Source organism: Atractosteus spatula, chromosome 24 (genome assembly GCF_055471065.1).
Source record: "Atractosteus spatula isolate fAtrSpa1 chromosome 24, fAtrSpa1.hap1, whole genome shotgun sequence".
In the NCBI taxonomy this organism is placed as follows: Eukaryota; Metazoa; Chordata; class Actinopteri; order Semionotiformes; family Lepisosteidae; genus Atractosteus; species Atractosteus spatula.
The window spans coordinates 13,452,722-13,477,316 of record NC_142729.1 but is presented as its reverse complement, the minus strand read 5'-3'; the positions used below and the strand labels follow the sequence as shown (position 1 = coordinate 13,477,316).

Genomic DNA, 24,595 nt, shown 5'->3' with positions numbered 1-24,595 from the left:
AACAGCACAGACACAGACTTTCCATTAACCTCCTGTAGCAGCAAGGCTTATTAATAATACAGGAATTACGTTTGCTGCTCCCTTGCCAGTTCCTCTCTCCCTCATCTTAGCGGTGCTGGACACAGAGAGGCCATTCCATGTGGCTCAGATTTAAGGTGTTTTTCTGTGTGATAGAGTTTCCTGATAAGGAACAACTCCCAAGGCTGAGATTCTCCAGCCGCCCCAATGAATGGTCATCTCTGGCGCCTTTCTGTCTGGGAGATTCTAAGGGAGAGTCTCATCCCAAGGTTTACAACCCTAAGGTCAGAGAGTATAGTTACTCATCCTCCACCTTGATCAGCCAATCAGCAACTGGTAGGGCAGGGTAACCCCACGGTTGCCTCAAATGCCCACGGAACTTTCAACCAATAAATGACCCTAGTTCCTCCAGATAAAAGAGGCAGCACAGGGCCCAGAAGGTGCCCCTCCAGGACACTCTCAGACTCATCTCAGACAATCACGTGACGGCTAGTGTGTCCGAGTGCCAGGACTTTACTCCGTTCTAAGATTCGAGACCGGAGGTCGCCCACACGTAACCAAAGGATCCACTCGAGGTTAGCCCAGCAGCAAGCCTCGTGAACCGCCGGTAACCCACTGTGAATGCTCGCTTGATCTACGAGTGAACTACTGTCGGATCTGTCGACAGCTGAATCTCAGTATTCAGGACTAGCTCTACAGTACTTTGGGAACAAAGCGGTCTTCTTCCCGTCTAAAGAGTGTGACTTGCTCGGACCCACAGTCACTTTTCATGTGCACGAACTCTGTTCGTTCAGCAGGGATTAACTAGCCGGTCTTCAGAGAGTCATTGCCAGCATGTCTCCGCTGGAACGTCTCCCTCCTTCTCCCACACCTCCAGCCGCACCAGGACTGTATGGCACCGGGTCAGAGGATGCTGATTGGACACAGCAACAGCCTGTTGCTGTTCTTTTGTGTCCGTGGGAAATCTGAATCCACATAATTTGGATGAGTATTCAACATTCTGAATTACAGAAGTTGTGATCAAAGCTCTTTAACGTGGTAAATGGTATAAATGAGTGGTATACTGAATGTATGTGTCTCTTGGTATTTGTAACACTTCGTGATCAAATATCTACGTTTTCTATTCTCCTAACCCTCACGATAAGATCTGTTATGTTTAAATGCACATTTTATGTATTAATAAATGTATTCTCGTGTATTAGTATCCGCGTGTGTGCGTTGCAGGGTTGTTCCGCAAGTTTGATTTTCTAATAGCATTCGAAGAATCATTTTGTGATTTACTGCTACAATTAATGATTGTCCCAGCAAATGCACAAAACCCCTACACTCCTCTCTCCACATTTAGACACAGGGCTGAAGTACACAGACCAAGTGTGTTCATTCAGACGCTTGCTCAGAGTGTCCCTGTTAATGTCAATGTAATGTCTAGAAGTGGATATGCTGGTTTTGGGGCTGTTCTGCTGTTTCAGTGCTTTGCAGATGACCTTATCGGTGGTGTGATCGCTTAAGTGGCTGACTTATAAGTGTGAGGTTGGGTTTTTAAATCCAGCAATTGCTATGAGTTTTCATTTAACAAATAAACATTTCTTGAAAAACTAAAATAGCAAAAATTATGGACACTACAGTATATTGACATTTTTTATATTTCTAAATATCACAACATGCTCATACTATATGTACACATTGGTATCGCATGGTGTAGGGTCCAAACCCACATGAGCCAAAAACGCTACATCATTCATATAGTAATATCTTCTGTGTCGCATTAACAAGTTTAGTGTTGCATTTTGAGCTGAAGACCCTCACACCTGACGAAGGCTTCATAGCTGAAACATTGCTTTTTCTCTCTTCTCTTTTAAGCATGTGTACAATGCTGTAATACAGTTTAAAATAATTAAAAGTGTAAACAGTATCAACTTGAATTCTTATCTCTAATAATATAACTATCAAGTGGCATTAAATAAATACAGTTTTTAGTATAGATGACACTTTTCTAAAATTTATTTTAAAAAAATGATAACAATCTAAGCTTTCCACGTTTGATCCCAAAATCCCAAGAAAAATAAATCTAAACAGGGAGAAAGCTATGCTGAAAGTTTATTAAGATACTTAGAAGACAAAGATAATGATTTACCTTTCATTTGTCAGATTGTGAATCAATAAAGACATTTAATTAAACACGTTTGCGATTTAAATCAAAATGGGGGTAACAGGGACTCTTATTATTTCACTTTCTCTCTTATTATCAACACTCATTCAGTTTTGGTTCTTTTGGTTTCACGGAGGGCTTCTCAGATAGTTGGGCATTCAGATAGATTGCCAGGCTAAAGGATTAGTAACTATATTTTGTTAAAGCAAGTCAGTTTTTTGCGACACATAAAAGACATATTGTGTCATTATTATATAGGAAGGACACAGTGACTCAGACTCATGTTGAATTTTCTTTGACTTCTAAATCCCTTAATTATCATTAAGCACAGGTTTCTTTTTTGATACCATCATTAGACAAAGCAGGAACTTACTTGAACTTTCTAATGACATTACATGTGGAAAGATTACAGATTACAGATTTTAATCTTCTTTAATTTTGTTATACATTTTAGAAAAGTTTCATCTATGCATATACCACAAAACTATTCTCGATTGTATTTCTGAATGCTATAAAAAACTTGCAGCTTAGTCAACGATTCTAAGATGATCACGAGGAAATTTATTGCGTGTCTAATGCAATTCTAACCCCATTTTCCCCATTTTGATTAAAATAGCAAACGCGTGTATAATAAAATGCCTTTATTGATTCACAATCTGACAATGCAATGTAAATCATTATCTTTGCATTCTAAGTCCCTTAATTCACTTTAATCTTAGCTTTCTCACTATTTAGATTTATTTTTCATAGATAAGCTCTCTATTAAAGCTCAGATCAAAGATTAAACAGTAATATCTCATACACTGGGACTGATCTGTGATCTGGGATGTGGTTGAGTGCAAATTGTGGCACTCTAGCAGGCTAGCTGGTGTCTGTGTGGTTCAGCCGGCTGGCTGTGCCGAAAAATAAAATCTGGTTTAACAACTCTTAAGCATACTGTAGTTTTTGTTAGACCATTAGACATGCAATACACTTCCTCGTGATCATCTAGAGTTACAAAAACACTTGCTGTGTGTACAAAGTACATTGTGACTGTTTTCACAGCCTTCACTATGTCGTTTTTAAGCCATTTTTTACCATGCTCCAATATTCTTTTGTTCATATCTTCGGAAGGGAAACAGAATGCCTTCAAACCAAATGCATTTTAAAGACCACGACTTGTGAAAATGTTCACAGCTTGCATATAAAACTATGTTTATAAACCTCTGTTTTTTCATCTATGCATAATTACGCACTAACTGGAACCCTAGGGGATCGCTGTGTAGACATGTTCACAACGCGAGAAATACTGCTCTATATGGTTTCGTGTGAAAAACCTGTATATCACGATAGGAATCATACTAGTGTAGCCTCCAATTACCCAGACTGTAAGCACAGGAATAAAGCTTTGTTTGATTTCTGAAACCCTTTCTTTATGTCCTGTTTTCATTCAAGTAACTGATAGCTATATACACGATACTGCTGACAGCAGGAAAATTCCTATACTCAGCAGCGTCTTAAAAACAGCACCCATGGTATTCAAACCGATTTTCTTTACACAGAAGACTGAAACAACTTTGCGTTGTGAATCAGTTTTTCTAAGTAAACGTGTCCGTGGCGGGGAGGTGGAGTGTCTGTCATCGGAAGACTTGCCCTGTTCTACTTTGAAAATACCTGTGAAACCGGTTTGTTTACAAACAATGTAGACACAGACACTCAGACAGTGGAGTGAAATTCGGCACAGGTGGCACTCCCGGGGGGGAGGGAGAGAGAGAAATGTGAAAACTGCTCAGCACCAGGCGAATGCACAATATTAATGTAGGGCTTTCGGCTCACATGGATTTGCTCCCTACACCCTGCGGTACCACTGTGTACATACAGTATGAACATGTTGTGATATTTAGAAATATAAAAAAGTCAAAAGAGTGTCCATAATTTTGCTATTGCTATTTTAGTTTGCTATTTTAGTTTTTCGAAGAAATGTTTGTTAAAAGAAAACTCATGGCAATAGCTGGATTTGAACACCCGACTTCTTGCTTATAAGTCAGTCAATTAAACCATCACACGACAGCTACTGGAACAGCCATACACATATACTACTGTTTGTGTAACAGTACATGAATATAATAATATCATTATTAATTTCTTTAGATACGCGATTCCATTTTATATTCCCTATTAATCAAATTCTAAAAGTATGCTTTGTTTACTCCGATAACGAGCGTATTCGCAGAAAAGATTAAAACGATCACTTTTCACAAAGTATATAAACGCACAGTAATATGGTCTAAAGAAGCACGTAAAAACATTTTCAAAACAACCACATGTAAGACTTTGATGCTTAAAATGGAATACTGGTGTGTATTTTTTTTCTTTAAACTACCAGTACCAGCAATATACAGTTTACATAATATGTTTATGTTCCTAAATTAATATAGTTTATGAGCATCTGAAAGGCATGGTGAATTGGAGATTCTCAAAACTTACTTTGTATGATTGGAAACAAATACGTGATCGGATCAACGAAAAGCTGTGGTATTAATTTTTGTCATTGAAAAAATAGTCTTTTCGTTTACAAAGATGGTTACAAAGAATGTGGACCAGGGTAATACTTTGAGTTTTCAGCTTGTCCAAGGTCATTCATCATTAATACTATTAGTAATATCTTCAGTAAAGACTTTGACGCATAAAATATTTCTGCATAATTAAAATATTTATGATAAAGGTAGGTTGTGTACTTTTGCCCAACTGAGCAATCTTGCTTTCATAAAATATACCAACTTTTTAATGACTGATGATTAACATGCTGTAATACACAGTTTAAATTTAAATGCTCAAATGCTGTACATGAAAGGTTAAGCTTTATTAGCTCCTTCTGGCGGTATTACAAGATGATTCCGGATACTATTAACATAATCTAATTTGCATATGGTAATTTGCAGTGTGACGCGAAATGACGAGTTATACCGCATTTTGATGCGACAAACCCACCGCATTATACCACAGCGTACCCCACTTCTTTTGAATGGCTGCATCTGTAGTTTCAACAGTGCATATCTAACAAATAAATAGTGTAGAAACATGGTCATACATCCTTCTAGGATTATTTTTTTTTCCTTTGTTGTGTGATGTGTTCTTTCTTGTTTGCAGGGAGAAAGAAAGACTGATGAAAGAAATAAGGACCTTAACACCAAGACACGAAGTAAAACAAATAAGAATCATGATAACTGGGCAGATCAAGGCTGGAAAGTCTAGCTACATCAATTAAGTCGATTCTCCGTTTCTAGGTCATGTGTCAAGACAGGCCTTGGCTGGTGAAGATGAACACAGTTTTACCAAGGAGGTTGGCGAACTGATTTTACTAGAGATTAATAATTGATAAGTAATAGGTTTATTCCATGCTGAAAAAAAGAAGAAAGAGAACACAACGTTTCGGCCGTGGAGCCTTCTTCAGGTGTGAGAGAGACAGGGCAGTAGGCAAAGGTAAAGTAGCGGGAAAACAAAGGTTGGGAGGGAGGAGTGAGAGGCGGGAGCAGGGGACAGAAAGAGAGGCCAATCAAGAGGTGTGAAGTCAGAATGGGTGCAGAGAGGTGTGAAATGAAACTTCCAATGAATGGAGAAAATTTAAAAGAACAGTAGTCTGTCGTTAAGGGAAGGGAGAATGTGTGATCCTAGCTGCAGAATAATTTTAGTTTCGGTGGTCTTTCTGATGTATGAGTTCGGAAAACCGTCTTTGAGAACACAGACGGAGAGATTAGAGTGGTCGTTGCCGTCAGTGGTGAAATGAGAAACAATGGGCTTGGAGAGATCTTTAATCTTCACAGTCCTGACGTGTTCTCTGAAGCGGTCTCCGAGTCTCCTTCCTGTTTCTCCAATGTAGATGGCTGGGCATTTACTGCAAGAGATACAGTAAATAAGGTTGCTGGAGGTACAAGATGCTGTCTGGGTGATCCGGCATTGTCCTGAGGGGCCTTGAATGAGTGTGGTGGTGGCTGTGTACTTGCAGGTGATACAGCGAGCTCTGTTGCAAGGGAAAGTGCCTTTCCCTTGCAACAGGGCCCTTGCCCGAGCCAAAAACACCCCCCGGTCCATCAACCCAATCATGAGCTCCCGCTGTAACAACCGCATTCCTTTGGTGCTTCCTTACCACCCTAACACACATCCTATCCCCAGGACCATTAACCAGAACTTTTCCATCCTACAGGATGATCCCTCCATTGGGGCCCTCTTTTCTGATCGCCCTATCATCTCATATCGTCGACCACCTAATCTGCGTAACCTCTTTGTTCACAGCTCCCTTGACCACCCTCAACAACCATCCACACCAGGCACTTTCCCTTGCAACAGAGCTCGCTGTATCACCTGCAAGTACACATCCACCACCACACTCATTCAAGGCCCCTCAGGACAATTCCGGAACACCCAGACACCATCTTGTACCTCCAGCAACCTTATTTACTGTATCTCTTGCAGTAAATGCCCAGCCATCTACATTGGAGAAACAGGAAGGAGATTCGGAGACCGCTTCAGAGAACACGTCAGGGCTGTGAAGATTAAAGATCTCTCCAAGCCCATTGTTTCTCATTTCACCTCTGACGGCCACGACCACTCTAATCTCTCCGTCTGTGTTCTCAAAGATGGTGTTCCGAACTCATACATCAGGAAGACCACCGAAACCAAAATTATTCTGCAGCTAGGATCACACATTCTCCCTTCTCTTAACAACAGACTACTGTTCTTTTAAATTTTCTCCGTTCATTGGAAGTTTCATTTCAAACCTCTCTGCACCCATTCTGACTTCACACCTCTTGATTGGCCTCTCTTTCTGTCCCCTGCTCCCGCCTCTCACTCCTCCTCCATCCCAACCTTTGTTCTCCCGCTACTTTACCTTTGCCTACTACCCTGTCTCTCTCACACCTGAAGAAGGCTCCACGGACGAAATGTTGTGTTCTCTTTCTTCTTTTTTTCAGCATGAAATAAACCTATTACTTGTTCCTTTGCAGCCTACGCATGCTGACGCAGCTACCCACCTGAATCAATAGACATTGTACAGCGTATACTATTGTGTTGCAGTACATGAATATAATTATACCGTTATTAATTTCTTTAGATACGCGACTCCATATTATATTCCCTATTAATCAAATTCAAGAAGTATTCTTATTTACTCCGGTATCGAACGTATTTGCAGAAAAGCTTAAAACTACAACTTTTTATACACGTTATTTCACATGTTAAAGACTTCGATGCTTAAAATGTTTAAGGAGAAATTGAATACTTGTGTGTGTTTTTTCTTTAAAGTACCGAGACCAGCCATATACAGTTTACATACTGTAATACTGTATGTTTATGTTCTAAAATTAATATCGTTTATGGCCTTCACACACTTTATGCTCCTATTCTTTTAATGCTCAGCTACTAACATTTCCCTTCAGTGGTAAAATTCCATATAAATATTCAATACTAAAATGGGCACAGTAAAGACATTTTAATCTTGATGACGCACGATGATGTAGCCGAATGCCTGCGGTACGTGTTTGTGCTGCGCACTTTGAATGGCTGCATCTGTTGTATTGTGCATTTAATATAATATTGGTTACACCAACTTGTTAGACTGTCTCACTAACATGCTCAAATTCAGATACGCCTAAGTAACTGATACTTTAATTAAATTGATATCAGCATGTATCAGGATAGCAACTGAATTCTCCAGGCATTGAATATTTAACTGTATGACAGTGGAATCATAACTCCCACATAGAAAGACAAAGGAACAGCTGATGATCCCATCCATGCTCTGCTGGCTTGATGCCACTGGGGCTGTACTTTAAGTTTTGAAATAGCCTCAGGAGACAAGTTACACTGGAATTAAAAAGTAATTGTAAGGACCTGAGCACCATTGATGTAAGTATTATAAGAGTAATGTTATAAAAAGATCTTGAAGGTGGAGAAATGGGTACTTTCTTTTTCGAATTGCATGGGATCCTAATTCATGTTTTCAAGGGGTACATGGTTTCAAGGGCTCAAGGAGTGCTCTCTCCTGGTCCCATTAACACCTCTTTCAGCAGCAACCTAGCTTTCTGAGGTCCAGGTACTGGCCAGGCCAGCTTCAGTGGGCTGCTTGATAAAATGATATACAGTATCGGCTACTTTATATCTTGGAGTAAAGCAGAACCTCATGAATGATTTAATTCATATTAGCATTAGGTGGTTTTTATTATTTTTTCTGTTCATATTCTTATACATAGGCATTTTTCCCTTGTCAAATTTCTAAAAAATATATGAGAATATCAGAAAAACAAGAAACAAAATTGAGTTAATTTAGCTGTTAATTTAGATATGCATCAGCGAAATTTCTAAAATATAGTGCATAGTTATTAATACTTTACAACTTTATTTCTTATATCCCATTTGCGTCAAGTTTAGTAAGTGTCCATTTGCAAATCTGAGTATCTGCAGCACTGCTGTCAGGGCCAGGACATCAATGTCATCATTCAGGCTGATTTCCTCACTGTAGTTCTTCACGGGAAGAATGCAGTTTACAGGAATGCCCGATATCTGATGAAACCTCTCTATCTGAAATATAAAGAAAGACAGATGATTGATTAAATATAACATACAAGTCCAAGGAATTTAATTGTACTTTAAACATTGCAGACATACTGTAAACATCAAAGAATCTAATGTCTATTAATGTCAAATGTCCCAGTGAATGCCTGTGTGTCTGCAGATCTTGGTATGCAGGGAGACTAGTGACACAGCCTGTGCTCTCCAGACTCTGTTCTCCTTTCTTTTGTGAGAAGATGCTTCAGTTCCTCAACAACACATTTCTAAATTACTGGGCCAAGCAAAGAGGCTGCAACCTGCTTGTCTCAGACCCAAGACCCACCTCAGTAATGCATCTCCTGCATAATCTAAGCCTACTATACCTCACGGAGAGTCTCAGAGGCCGTTAGACTCTAACAAGATCCCTTAACTTCAGAGCTCTTACTGTCTCCTTCCAGCCGGAGCCTAGATGGCAACTGATTATGAAGCAAATCAGCAAAAGTAATTTAAGCTGATTACAATATTTTAATAAGGTACAAACCTTGAAGGAGTATTTCTTGAATATTAAGGTCAGGTTTGCATTCTCTTTATTAAAGTGTAACTTGAGACAGTAATACATTAATATTAAATAGCAAAGTTTAAACTCACCTGTGATTTGATGTATTTACTCCTGTACACCTTCCTGACATCTTTTCCTACCAATGGACAGGCGTTATCCACCTTAGTTAACAGCACAACCTGGGGAATATCTGCAGAAACAAAAAATATTTTTTTTTAATCAAACCTTCCTTATGCAGAAGTTATGATTTCAGAGGCAGGGAAATGGCAAAAGTGGAGCTATTATTGACTATTATTTCTGAGCTTCTTCCAGGCAATTTGATTTTATACACTGTATTTTTGTACTTCACTCATTCAGCTTTAGAATATTCCTCGGATCAGTCTATCAGGTGTAGTGGATCATATTCTTGGGGTAATGTAAGGCTATACTTGTCATGAAATACAATTCATTCAGAATTATTGGAACAAACCTCTCTTTTATTTGGGATCTTTAAAACTTTTATACATTTTAATTTTGTTTTTCAGATGTAGTGAAAGTTTTGTCTGTACCATTTAGATTGCGTTGTGTTGTGTTTTACTTTCATCATTTCACACTGATGGAGAAAATAATCCGTCATTTATATTATTATATATTTTAGAGTTTTTCTCACAATTTTATTTGACAATGTTTTAGATGTTGTTGTGAATCTGTATTTTACCAAGCAGTTTAATAGTGCTGAATGGAAGTTCCCAATTTATTACAGCATTGATCAGATGTAGAATTATTTGGTGCATATGTGTAAATGGTAGGTGCTATTTTTTAATATTGTAAGACCTAATATCCTGTAGCGGCAATGCCTGTTTATAAGACAGAATTAAGTGTTGCTTCCCAAATGAGGCCCCATCTCTCTGTTCATCTCTGTGGTGCAGCCACAGAGAAGCTATTCATGCAGGCTGATTTAAAGATGTTTTCTTTTGATAAGGGACAGCTCCCAAATGGGGATGCACTTAGCTAAGCCTGGCTATCATGATCAATGGTCATCCATTGGCGCCTATCTGTCTAGGGAGTGCCAGATGGACATCTGGACTGCATTCCTAGGTGTCAGGAGTAAGTGACTCATATCTCACCTTGATCAACCAATCAGGGACTGGTAGGGCCGAGTAACCCACGTGGGACTCTGATGCCCATGGAACTTTTAGCCAATGAATGAGCTGAAGTTCCTCCAGGTAAAAACAGGCAACACAGAGAGCCTGTAGGAGACTATTCTAGGGACTATTCCAGTAGGAGAATTCTAAATGAGAATTCCAGGGCAGGACGGCCCAGGAGCAGATGGCTCCCAAGGGCAGGACATTCTCGCAGCGCACCTCCTGATCATCCTGAGACTCAGCCCGGACAACCACGGAACGGCCAGTGTGTCCGAGTGCCAGAACTTTTCTTTGTTCTAAGAGTCGAGAGCAGAGGTGGCCAGCGCGTAACCAAAGGATCCACCCAAGGTTAGCATCAGCAGCAAGCCTCGTGAACAGGTCGGAACTGTGGACAGCTGAATCACTATTCAGAACTAGCTCTTCATCAGGAACAAACCGGTCTTCTTCCTGACTTGCTGACCCACAGTATCTTTTCTCCTGTGCACAAACTTTGCTAGTTAAAGCCAACACTAACTAGCCGGTCAGTGAGCATCAGCAGCGCACCGTCACAAGCCCCACAGCACAGCCTGGCACGGAGCCAGAGAGCCCGCAGGAGATCTGAATCCCCAGAGATTGGATGAGTATTCAACTTCAATGCATTACAGCTCGAGAATTCAATTGTTATCCCAACCAGTTGATATCAATTTAATTCCTAAGAGTTATGTACTTGTTTTGAGTATCTAATGTAGAAGTTGTAACCAAGTTCAATTACGAAACGGTCTAAATGAATGATATACTGAACGTATGTTTTCTTGATTTATGTAACTCTTCGTAACTGATTGAATATATACCTTTTGTATTCTGATAACCCTCTCGATAAGATCTGTTAGGTTTACATGCATATTCTATGTATTCATAAATGTATCCTCGTGTATTAGTACCTGTGTGTGTGCGTTGTTTGAGTTATATCGCATGGTTGGATTCTAAAGCCATTAAAAGAATCATTTTGTGATTTACTGCTACAATTCATAATTGTCCCAGTAAATGCCCAAACCCTACAGAACTGGTGCCTCGTGAGAGCACACTACAATCCTCATCTCTGTTTTATTTCTTCTCTTGGCCACAAAACTGTCCATGTGTCATTACAACTCTCCAGGGTTTAAATTCAGTTTAGGTTGATGACAACAGCAAAGTAATTTTAAAACTATCCTTTTAGACAGGACCCTTTAGCTTTAACAGCTGTGATGGCTATGAGCAAGGTACCTACCTCCAAGAGTGAGTGAGCACTGAGGGCTCCTGTAGTGGTGAATTCTGAATTATTGCTGTGCAGTGATTGCAGTCAGTGTGACCCAAAACTTTATTAATGTCTTTCGTAATTACTATACAGCCAAAGAGCAGTCGTCTTTTGCTAATTTGTGCAGATTGCATATATGAGCCTGATTTAATAATATTTAAAAATGCTCTCAAATTCTTTGTTTATATTGTATCTTCTATGATACTAGAGGCTTTCATTAAATCCACTGTTGTTTCTGCAAATGAATGTCTTGAACAACATTTATTATTATTCAAGCTCTAAAAAGGTACTTGTACTTGTACTTTGGCATAAATCTTTTAAAGAATCTTAATTTATTTTTTAAATTGAATAGCTAGTTGCTGTTTTATGCCCAGTCAGATTAAATTGAATTGTCTGTTGTTACTCATTTCAGTTTGCATTTACTCTCTAACTCTGACACCTGCCTGTCAGATCTATACATTGTGTGTCCTATAATGAGCTCTACAAGAGAATCTATACCAATCTGAGGGTGATCTTATCCCTCCTTAAAGTCACTATTGAGCAATAAAACAAGGCATTCCTGTAAGCGGTTCCATGGGAGAGATAACTGTTTGACAAATTGTATCAAAAAGTATATTAATCACAGGCAGCCAAATACAAGTTTTTTTTTACTTGTAAATGTTAACTATCTGAGAGATAAAATCATGTTAGCTTAAGTCTCATCAATTAGAAATACGTAGAATGCATTTGAATGTTACACATAATTGTGTAGAAAGCTGTGTGTTCATTGAGTCCTTGAGTGTTTTTACAATGAGCTCTAGGCTGTCAGCCAGTTTGGGAAAACATAGGTGTAGTGAATTGAGGGTTTGATGAGCTACAGCTGTGATGGTCTCTATATCGAGTATACAGATGCAGCCATTCAAAACAAGTGCGGTATGCTGTGGTATAACACAGTGGGCGTGTCACAGTATACCGCATCCTACCATATGCAAATTAGATTATGTTAATAGTATCCGGAATCACCTTGTAAAACCGGCAGGTGGAGAAAATAAAGCTTAACCTCTCCTGTACAGCATTAGAGCTGTCACCAGAAAACATTAGGTTTTGAATCCTGATCACTGCTGAGGGACTATCTTTATTCAATTAAGAATTTAAGTTGTATACTCTTTAGACTTTTAAATTTAAACTGTATTACAGTATGTTAATCATCATATATTAAAAAAATTGGTATATTTTATGAAAGCAAGATTGCTTAGTTGGACAAAAGTACACAACCTACCACCTTTATCATAAATATTTTAATGATGCAGAAATATTTTATGCATCAAAGTCTTTACCGAAGATATTACTAATAATGTTAATAATGAATGACCTTCGACAAGCTATAAACTCAAAGTATTACCCTGGTCCACATTCTTTGTAACTGTCTTTGTAAACAAAAAGACTTTATTTTATTAATTGACAAAAAGTAACACCACAGCTTTTCATTGATCCGATCACGCATTCGTTTCCAATCATACAAAGTAAGTCTTGAGAATCTCCTATTCACCATGTCCTTCACATGCTCATAAAAGATATTAATTTAGGAACATAAACATATTGCTGTATGTAAACTGTACTGTATATGGCTGGTCTTGGTAATTTAAAGAAAAAATACAGACCAGTATTCCATTTCTCCCTAAACATTTTAAGCATAAAAGTTTTATAAAACGGTCCCCAAATATGTGATTTCTGTATAGAATGAATTTTAATTTTTTAAATTTATTTAACATGAAAATTAAGCTGTTTACATTCCTCCACCTGAAAATATAGTCCCTCGTTGCTACGTAACGCAGAAACACAGCCACAAGTAATTAGCAAAGAGAGGACATTAGCTAGCCAATATGATAAAGGAATAAATGATTTGTTTTTTGTTTATTTCTTTAGCACATTTATTTGAACATTTCCATCGATTGTACAAGCACTGAAAAAGTGTCCAATCCCTAGTTCATCAGGAATTTTCTTTTACTATAACAGACATAAAAACTCCCTTGCTTTAAACTGGGTGTTTCATAATTTCTAAGAATGAAAATGACTTAAACTATGCGACACTTATCATTCAACGAGAGCTCAAAATATCACAAGGATCCTCAAGAGCGCAACAAAGACAGCAGAAAAAGATATCAGATACATGAGAATCCAAGCTTTTTTATTTACGCTAAGAAGTAGTCTTTGAAATTTCTTTATCACTCAGTGAAGTCAAAATTCCGGGGTGTGCGTATATTAGAGAATATAGCACGGCTTCGAATGTGTATCAGCCAATCAGATTTCAGGACCGGAATTATTCGTTTTATAATAGGGAATATAGTATGGAATCATGTATCAAAAGAAATAAATAATTATATTAATTTAAGGATCTAAATATCTAGAAAATATGTATCTATATAGCAGGTAGTATTACTGTATTCCACTTTCTTTGTAAACATGGAAAAACAGATTCACAAGGCGAAGCTGTGTCACTCTTCTGTGTAAAAAACCGTGGCTGCTGTTTTTAATAAGTTGCTGAGTAAAGAATAGGAATGTTCCTGCTCTCAGTCTTTACTGAAGATATCACTAATTGTATTAATAATGAATGACGTTGGACAAGCTGTAAACTCAAAGTATTACCCTGGTCCACATTCTTTGTAATCGTCTTTGCAAATGAAAAAACTTTATTTTTTCATTGACAAAAAGTAACTAGTATTTAGTTGATCCGAACACGTATTCATTTCCAATCACACAAAGTAAGTCTTGAGAATCTCCGATTCACCATACCTTTCGCATGCTCATAAAATATATTAATTTAGGAACATGAAAATATTATGTAAACTGTACTGTATATTGCTGGTCTTGGTAGTTTAAAGAAAAAATACACATCCGTATTCCATTTCTCCCTAAACATTTTAAGGATCAAAGTCTTACATGTGGTTATTTCGGAAACGTTTTTACGTGCTCCTTCTGACCATAATAAGATTATATACTTTGTGAACCTTTTCTGTGAATTCGCTCGTTATTGGATTAAACAAACGCATACCTTTAGAATTTGATTAACAGGGAATATAATATGGAATCACGTACCTAAACAAATTAATAACGATATAATTATATTCATGTACTGTCTGGCAGAATAAACTGAAGAGTTAGTTAATGCGACACGGAATTGTTAAGAATTATCACCTCTTTTTATATCTGAGAACAAATGAGAACATTCCACTCAATGGGCGATGCATTTTTATCTCAATCACCTGCTAATTCGTTTTACACCATGGGAAGACAGGAGAATGTGGTTGTACTGTATCTGTACGGAATGTGTGTTGCATTTACAAAATTCAAGTGTTTCAAGTGTATAATTAAAAAGTAAAAAAAAAACTTAAAGCTTACACAAAGATTCTAAGATGATCACGAGGAAGTGTATTGCATGTCTAATGGTCTAACCCCATTTTGATTAAAATCACAAATGCGTGTTTATTAAATGCCTTTTTTGATTCACAATCTGAAAATGAAAACCGGGGTCAGTCAAGTCAGCTAGAAGTTCAAAAACGATTTTGGCACGCCTGTAGCATTTTCACGAAACCTCCTAGAGTTGTGAGAACACTTGCTTTGTGTATAAAGTACATTGTGAATGTTTTCACAGCCTTCACTTTGTCATTTTTATGCCATTTTTTTTTTAACACGCATGTCCATATCTTAGCAAGGGAAACAGAAAGCCTTCAAACCAAATGCATTTTAAAGACCACGACTTGTCGTGGGCACTTTCCACCCCCTCTACTCTTCTCAGAGCAGAATAGGCTATACTTCGGTGGGTATTTTGGGTTTTGCTTGTTCACATATCTCCCCTTTATAAAACGACATGGTTGAAAACTGTTCCAGAGCCACTGTTGTTTTATCAGTGAAAAGTACATCATGAAATGCCTCTCCCTGTTCAATCCATTGGAAAAAAGAAAAGGAGCATAAAGCGTCTGATGGTCATAAATGATATTAATTTAGGAACAGCATCAGAGATATTTTTTTTAACTGCACTGCATCAGAGAGAATACCATAGCCTTTTTTTTCACTCCCTAGCATGTTTTTCTTTACTCCCTGGTGGAAACGGGCTTCCATAGAATCAGTATCTTTCCTGCATTGAAGTTTAACTCGTTCACAGCGCCCTTACATTACAAACTCCAAGCGTTTCAATTTGGTTGTGTTTATTTAACAGGCTATGAAAACAGTAACAATGTACTTTGTACACACAGCAAGCGTTTTCGTAACTCTAGGAGGTTTTGTGAAAAAGCTACACACATGCCAAAATCATTCTTGAACTTCAAGCTAACTTTACTCCAGTTAACACCTGATCATCTACTTTAAAGATTTCAGTGCTTTGTGTATATTCTAATTGCAGTGGGGGCAGGGTGTGTGGGGACAGGTTACTGTTTTCACAGCCTTCACTGCTGTTCACAAGCCAATAGCATTTAAACCACAGCACCCACAATGCTGCAAGTGTTTTACACACTAAGCAGAGTAAGCACTAAGCACTAAGCACAGAAGAGTGACACAGCTTCATTTTGAAGCCATTTTTTTACCACGCTCGAATATTCTTTTGTTCATATCTTCACAAGGGAAACAGAAAGCCTTCAAACCAAATGCATTTTAAAGACCACGACTTGTGAAAATGTTCACAGCCTCCACGTAAAACTAAAAAAATCAGTGAGCTAATTCTCTTTTCATTGATGTGTAATTACACACTAACTGGAACTCGGGGGGACCGCTGTGTACACACGTTCACAACGCGAGAAATACTGTTCAATACGGCTTTGTGCGAAAAACCCATATATCAGCATAGGAAGCATAACAGCATAACCCAAACTGTAAGAACAGGAATAAAGCTTTGTTTGATTTCTGAAACCCTTTCTTTATGTCCTGTTTTCATTCAGGTAAGGGTCAACTATATACACAATACTGCTGACAGCAGGAATATTCCTATTCTTTACTCAGCAGCTTATTAAAAACAGCTCCCATGGTGTTCAAACCAATGTTTTAATACAGAAGACTGATGCACGCTTTGTGTTGTGAATCTGTTTTTCTAAGAAAACATGGGGGAAGGTGGAGTGTCTTTCATGGAAAGCTCGCCCCATTCTAAGTTGAAAATACCTGTAAAACCGGTTTGTTTACAAACAATGTAGACACAGACTCAGAGAGTGGAGTGAAATTCAGCACAGAGAAAGAGAGATGCGAAAACCACACAGCCCCAGGCAAATACACAATATTAATGTAGGGCTTTCAATTTGCACCCTACACCCTGCGGTACCGCTGTGTACATACAGAACATGTTGTGATATTTAGAAATATAAAAATGTCAATATAATGCCAATAATATTTGCTATTTTAGTTTTTCAAAGAAATGTTTATTTGTTAAAAGAAAACTCATGGTGACAGCTAGGTGGAACACCCAACCTCAGGGTTATAAATCAGTCACTTGAGCTGTCACACCACCAAGGCCAGTCAAGTGACAGCTACACACATAGCAATGGAAAGTCTAATACTTCTGTTTGTGCTACAGTACATGGATATAGTTATACCGTTATTAATTTATTTAGATGCACGAATCCATATTATATTTCCTAAATCAAATTCTAAAAGTATGCTTTTGTTTACTCTGATAACGAGCATATTTGCAGAAAAGGTTAAAACGATCACTTTTCACATAAACGTACAATAATATGGTCAGAAGGAGCATGTAAAAACGTTTCTGAAATAATAACATGTAAGACTTTAATGCTTAAAATGTTTAGGTAGAAATGGAATACTGGTGTGTATTTTTTCTTTAAACTACCAAGACCAGCCATATACAGTACAGTTTACGTACAGTAATATGTTTATGTTCCTAAATTAATTTATTTTATGAGCATGTGAAAGACATGGTGAATCAGAGATTCTCAAGACTTACTTTGTATCATTGGAAACGAATGCATGATCAGACCAACGAAATGCTGTGGTGTTACTTTTTGTCAATGAAAAAAGAAAGTATTTTCGTTTTCAAAGACGGTTACAAAGAATGTGGACCAGGGTAATACTTTGAGTTTACAGCTTTTCCAAGGTCATTCATTATTAATACTATTAGTAATATCTTCGGTAAAGACTGTGATGCATAAGATATTTCTGCATCATTAAAATATTTATGATAAAGGTGGTAGGCTATGTACTTTTGTCCAACTGAGCAATCTTGCTTTCATAAAATATGCCAACTTTTTAATGTTTAATTTTTAATTAAATTAAATTCTTAATTGAATAAAGATTGTCCCTCAGCAGTGATTGGGATTTGAAACCTGGTGTTTTCTGGCGACAGCTCAAATGCTGTACATGAGAGTTAAGCTTTATTAGCGCCACCTGGTGATGATTCCAGATGCTATTATTTTACTGCGGTATTATGTGGTATGACGCGATATGACGGGCTATGACGCATTGTGATGCGACACGCTCACCGCGTTTTACCATGGCGTACCCCGCTCATTTTAAATGGCTGCATCTGTATCAAGACCAGCCATATAAAGTAGAGTTTACGTACAGTAATATGTTTATGTTCATAAATTAATATTGTTTATGACCTTCAGATGCATAATGCTCCTCTTCTTTTTATGCTACTAAAATTTCCCTTTAGTTGTTAAATTCAATATACAGATGCAGCCATTCAAAATGTGCGGTACAAACCCGCGGTAAGATAATCTACCCACAAGCCACCCTACGGTGCCCCGCGGTAAGTGATTGGCTGGCCAAAATGACCGACAGGGGCACTCGTGGTGCATTGGTTGGTAGTGAAAAGATTTAATCATTTAATGTCTTTACTGTGGACATTTTAATCCGCTTAGTTTTCAATATTTATATGGAATTTTACCACTAAAGGGAAATTTTAGTAGCTGAGCATAAAAAGAAGAGGAGCATAACGCATCTGAAGGTCATAAACGATATTAATTTAGGAACATAAACATTACTGTATGTACGTAAACAGTACTGTGTATGGCTGGTCTTGGTAGTTTAAAGAAAAAATACACACCAGTCTTCTAATTCTCCCTAAACATTTTAAGCATGAAAGTTTTATAAAACGGTACCCAGATATGCGATTGCTGTATAGAATGAATTTTAATTTAAAAAAAAAATATTTAACACGAAAATTAAGCTGTTTACATCTTCCGCCTGAGAACAGTCACCCGTTGCTACCCAACGCAGAAACACGGCCACTAACTAGCAAAGAGAGGACATTAGCTAGCCAATATGATAAAGAAATAAATGATTATTTTGTTTTTTCTTTTGCACATTTATTTGAACATTTCCATCGATTGTACAAGCACTTGGAAACTGTCCAATCCCTAGTTCATCAGGCATTTTCTTTTATGCTGCGGGCATTCTCCTGGTCTGGTGCCGGTCTGTGTCTTCTAGGATATAATGCCAGTGAACTCTTTTATGTCCATTATAACAGACATTCTCCTTTGCTTTTAACCGAGCGTCTAACCCCTCTGATTGGAGAAAAAAGACGTGCTGGTTTGCTATACATACTGTACCAGGAAGATGATTTCTTCCTATTCAAAATGTGTATTTTAAAAGTTTAAGAAGTAAAAACCTTACAGCGTACACAGATTTCTAAACTGATCAGGATCGTTATCTTTTTCTTATCCATAATAATGTTCACCGCTCTGTCCAGCAAATTAATAATAAGCTTTATTTTATATAGTGTTTTAAACGAATAAGTAATTAGATTGCTCATAAACCTAATCACTTTTTCTACATAAACACAGTGTAATTGCTCTCTGAAAATGCTTTTTCTTTTTATTAAGGCTCAGATTTCAACTATAGATCGTATTATTGTAAACTTTCTTGGAAAAATGTCTTTTATGTAAACCATGTTTGCTATTAATTCATTTAGGGCTAGAATATGTTCATTGTCTTCCAATCGAGTCGAGTTGACATTAGAAGCTTGCCACGCCCGGACTGTTACACCAACGCATTAGCATGTTAAAGCGATTTCATTGAGGAGCCTAGCTTTCTTAACTAGTAAGTACTGTACTTCCTTGGTTTTGGAGGGGGGAGGTGTCTTTCGCTGGAAATCTCGCCCCCTTCTACTTTGAAAATACCTGTGAAACCGGTTTAATTCGTCACAGCCATCACTCCCGCAGAGAGGGGGGTTTTACTCGTTAATGTCTAAGCCGGAACATATCATTATATCTCATTTTGTATTTTTATGAAAAAATCGTTTGCCCAGGCTAACACTATTGTTGTTATTGTTTTTATCCTGTAAAGCGCTTTGAGGAGCACAGCTTTCTCACCACTTAGATTATTTTTTGATACCATCCTTACACAAAGCAGAAACTTCTTGTATTTTCCGATGACATACAAGTGGAAAGATTACAGATTTTAATCGTCTTTTTTCTGAACCAGGGAAAATCATGTTTCTCTATAACAATAATAAAAAACTTTATTTTACATATCACCTTTAAAAGTGGCATCTCAAAACAATACAGTAGATGTAAACCACAGATTACAAAGTAAATACCCAGACAAACACAAACGCGTTTTTAATAAAATGCTTTTATTCATTCAGCAGAGAGAGAGCGTAAAACCTGGGCGTAACAGCTGTTCCTTTTTCTGATCACTCGCTCTCTGGATAAACGTCTCACCTGTCCTGTTCTTTGTTTTCCTAATTTGCTGATTATGCCTTCTGTGATCCACTCCTGCCCTCACAACTAAAGAAGACTATTTTAAATTTCTTTGCACGGTCCATTGTGCAATTAACCCTTGTATGTGCTGTCCTTAAGGTGATAGAGAAAAAAAGCTGACTGACAAGATTTAAGATGTGGCTGTCAATGTTGGATTAAAAAAAAAAACATTGCCCGACGTTTGTTGCATTGCTTGAAAAATAACTTTATTTCAAGAGACTGGATAAGTAATTCAAGTGTTTTTTTTAGCTTCCTGAAAAACAACTAATAATTTAACTATATGTGCAAACGTTTTATGATAAGTCACTGTTGTGAATGTCTGTGGAGTGTTATCTTATTTGCCTGTCTGTCCTGGCTCTCTCGCTTGCCCTCCTCCCCTCTCTCCCTCAATTCAATTCAAGGTACTTTATTAGCATGACAGATGGGTACAATCAGTGTTGGGTACTTACTTTGCTTTGAGATGCCACTTTTAAAGGTGATATATAAAATCAAGGCTTTAACTTGCTTTAACTCCGCAAGTCTGAGTTCTCGTGTCTGTCCTATCCTAACTCGAAAGTATTACAATATGTATCTTTATAGCAGGTGGTGTACAGCTTTTTAGTATAGATTACACTTTTCTAAAATGTATTTAAAAAATAAAAACGATTACAATCTAATCTTTCCACGTTTGATCCCAAGATCCCAAGAAAAATAAATCTAAACGGGGAGAAAGCTATGCTTATTAAAAGCTATTGTTTATTAAGATACTTAGAAGACAAAGATATCAATTTATGTTGCATTTGTCTGATTGTGAATCAAAAAACACATATATTTAAACCCGCATTTGTGATTTAAATCAAAAGGCGATTTAAATCAATATTTTAAATCTAGACTATTCATTGTTATTAAAATGACTTAAATTCGATCATGTTGTGATATTTAGAAATATAAATTTGTTTGGTGCGAGTGAGGTTTTATTTAATCTCTGACTCAGGGAAACGTTTCATTTTTTCAAAGAAATGTTTGTTAAAAACAATTCATGGCTTCAACAGGATTTGATCACAGACTATGTGATATGGGAGTCAGGAACCTAACCCACTGTGCCACCAGCAAGGTCACATGCAGAATGCTGAAAAAGCACTACAGAAACATTATCAACAGACAATGTACAGCGTGTACTATTCTTGTGTTGCGGTACATGAATATAATTATATTGTTATTAATTTCTTTAGATACGCAATTCCATATAATATTCCCTTTTAATCAAATTCTAAAAGTATGCTTGTTGACTCCGGTATCACGTTAGTTAAAGACTTCGATGCTTAAAATGTTTAGGGAGAAATGGAATACTGGTGTGTATATTTTCTTTAAAGTCCAGAGACCAGCCTTATACTGTATGTTTAAGTTCCAAAATTAATATTGTTTATGGCCTTCACACGCGTTACAGTATGCTCCTATTCTTTTTATGCTCAGCTACTAAGATTTCCCTTCAGTGGTAAAATTCCCTATAAATATTCAATACTTAAATGGGCACAGTTAAGACATTAAATATACATACAGTATACATACTGTATACAGTACAGTTTGCATACGGTAATATGTTTATGTTCCTAAATCAATCTCTTTTATGAGCATGTGAAAGGCATGGTGAATTGATTCTCAAAAATTAATGTACTTTGCATTATTAGAAACAAATGCGTGATTGCAAAATGCTGTGGTGTTACTTTTACAAAGACGGTCAATGAAAAAAAGAATGTGGACCAGGGCAATACTTTGAGTTTACAGCTTGTCCAAGGTCATTCATTATTAATACTATTAGTAATATCTTCGTTAAAGACTTTGATGGCGACAGCTCAAACATGAGAGGTTGAGCTTTATTAGTTCCACCTTGCGGAAATTCCGGATACTATTATTTTGCTTGCGGTATTATAGGAGAATCTACGGTAACTCGCGGTAGACTGCGTAAAGCGCACCACAAAATAATGCGGTATCGCCCGTGCATTTTGAATGGCTGCATCTGTAAATATTCAATACTAAGCTGATTAAAATGTGCACAGTAAAGACATTAAATGATTAAATCTTTCCACAACTGACCAACGCACCATGAGTGCCCCTGTCGATCATTTTGGCCAGCCAATCACGTACCGCGTTATGACGCGTTATGACGTAGTGAGTTGCCTGCGGTACCACGCAATTTGAATGGCTGCATCTGTATGGCCTGTCTGACTTCACTGGAGAGACTTATGTTCTGTCTCTCAGAACAAGGAGAATATAAAGGAATACCACTTCTCCCTAAGTGCGTTTATGTTGGTGGAAAAGTCTGCCAAATGTGTTTTCTGTGTGTTCTCATCAATTAGAAATATAAAGAATATACTAGCATATACAATACTAACATAATGCAGGCTGGCGGAGCGGCTGGTAACTGCGAAGAAAGTGTGTGTATGTTTGTGAGGCAGCTGGTATTGTTGATTTTGATGCTACTGAGAAGCAGAGCAGAGAGGTGGTTTTGTTTGCAGGTTCTGTTTGCAGGTTCTGCACCCAGTATGCTATGAGCATTATTGTGTCTCTGAAGAGATACAGCTGAAAGTCAACACTGTCCTCTGGGGCTCTGAGGGAGTGCCTGGTGATAGAAGACCCATAGGCAGCAGAGACGGCTGGCTGTACGTGCCATCAATGATTCCAGTCTGAACAGCAGAGCAGCTATAGGCTGCAGAAACCTTATAGTGGGTTTGTGTGCTGAGGAGAAAACAGAGGGTGGATTAATGGCTGAGGGATGCTGGTCAGACATTCAGATGATCAGGAGGTGTGGTGAGCAGGCTGTGTTTTTAAATGGCGCACAGAAGACACAGAAGACAGTAAGGCACTGGTGGGGTTCAGCTTCAGCTTCAGCTTCAGTCACCACCGATATGTGGGTACAGTAAGTTAGTCCCACTGCCTGGAGTGAAGACAGGGGAGGTGTGAATGCTGCACATGAACCAGAGTGAAATCCAGAGAGCAAGGAGTGTGGCCTGAAGAACCCTGGCTGTGTTTCAGAAGAATGATGTTGGGTGTGTCTGCACTGCAGGGAGAGAGAAGGACCCCAGCAAGGGGGAGTACACTGAGAGGACTGTTAGGGTGCAGAGTCAATGAAAGAAAAAAGAAACAGGGAATAGTAGTGAGTAGAGAAAACATATACAGATGCGTCCACAAAGAGCTCAACCAGTGGTATCATTTTAAACATGATACATATTATTTTTAAATATTACATTTCATAGCATCTTACATGATAATTTTCTTACCAATGTTAGAGACCACTGATCTGATTTCTGTAATGAGCCGCAGAACATGATCATCCATAATGCTCAGCTGATCTGCTGCCACAATGTAGACAAGACAGTGGGCCACATCATTCACAGTGGGATTCTTGTTGACATATGAAGAGTCATCACTGATAGATTTGATTGGATTGAACTGGTAGAGAGAAAGAGAATGGAAATGAAGTGAGTAATGTTCAAGTGTTTAATAGCACTCTTTTAATTACTCTTAATACCTTATTTTTCTTTTAATTCTCTTGAAACCTGAGCTCCACTTTCTTCATGAACATTTTAAGCATCAAAGTCTTTCACCCAGTCACTTACTATGGTTATTTTGGAAAACTTTTGATGTGCTCATTCTGACTATATAAAGTTTAAATGGTACATGTATGTTTTAAAATGTTTTAACCTTTTCTATGAATATTTGCTTTCGTTATCGCAGTGAAAACCATATACTTTTTAGAATCTGCTCAATAGGGAATATAATATGGAATCAAGTATCTAAAGAAATTAATAACGATATCCAAGTATCTAAATGGAGTTTATAATATTGGGATGGATGACAACAACCACGCTCAATTGTACCCAGCTGTCAGTAATTAGCAATCACTCCCATCATCCTTCCTCCACCAAATGCTATAAATACCAACGCAACCACAGGTTACACTGTGTGGGGGTTCTAGCCTCCTTGTCCTATGGCCAGGAGGCCGGCCCTCAGCCATGCAGGTTAAGCCAAATATCCGCTTATCACGCTTTGATCATGGGGTGTCATGATCACAACCCCTCCTCTTAAGGGCGCTCCAGCCCTTCCTTGTTAGTTTCATCTCCCGCACGTGTTCCCTGTTCCAGCCCCTTTCTAGTTCCCCCTTAAGAGCCAGATGCTGACGCTAATCCAGGCTCTGCATTGGTTCCCACATCATGCGAGCCCAGGACCTGGATGCGCTTGGCTCCATTATGGTTTTAGTCTCTGTTCCTGTTCCCGTTCCCCTGT

At 37.9% G+C, this 24,595-nt stretch overlaps 1 protein-coding gene across 1 annotated transcript in view; it reads right to left on the bottom strand.

Annotated features, from left to right (window-relative positions):
- Positions 1 to 8,343: 8,343 nt before the first annotated feature.
- LOC148815937 (interferon-induced protein 44-like) overlaps positions 8,344 to 24,595 on the bottom strand; it is a 50,322-nt gene continuing 34,070 nt past the window's right edge. The window contains exons 7-9 of the mRNA XM_088904756.1: positions 23,590 to 23,761; positions 9,341 to 9,441; positions 8,344 to 8,722 (exon numbers count right to left, since the gene is read on the bottom strand). Coding sequence (XP_088760882.1) covers positions 8,540 to 8,722; positions 9,341 to 9,441; positions 23,590 to 23,761 — 456 coding nt within the window. The 3' untranslated portion in view covers positions 8,344 to 8,539. The remainder of the gene's footprint in view (positions 8,723 to 9,340; positions 9,442 to 23,589; positions 23,762 to 24,595) is intronic.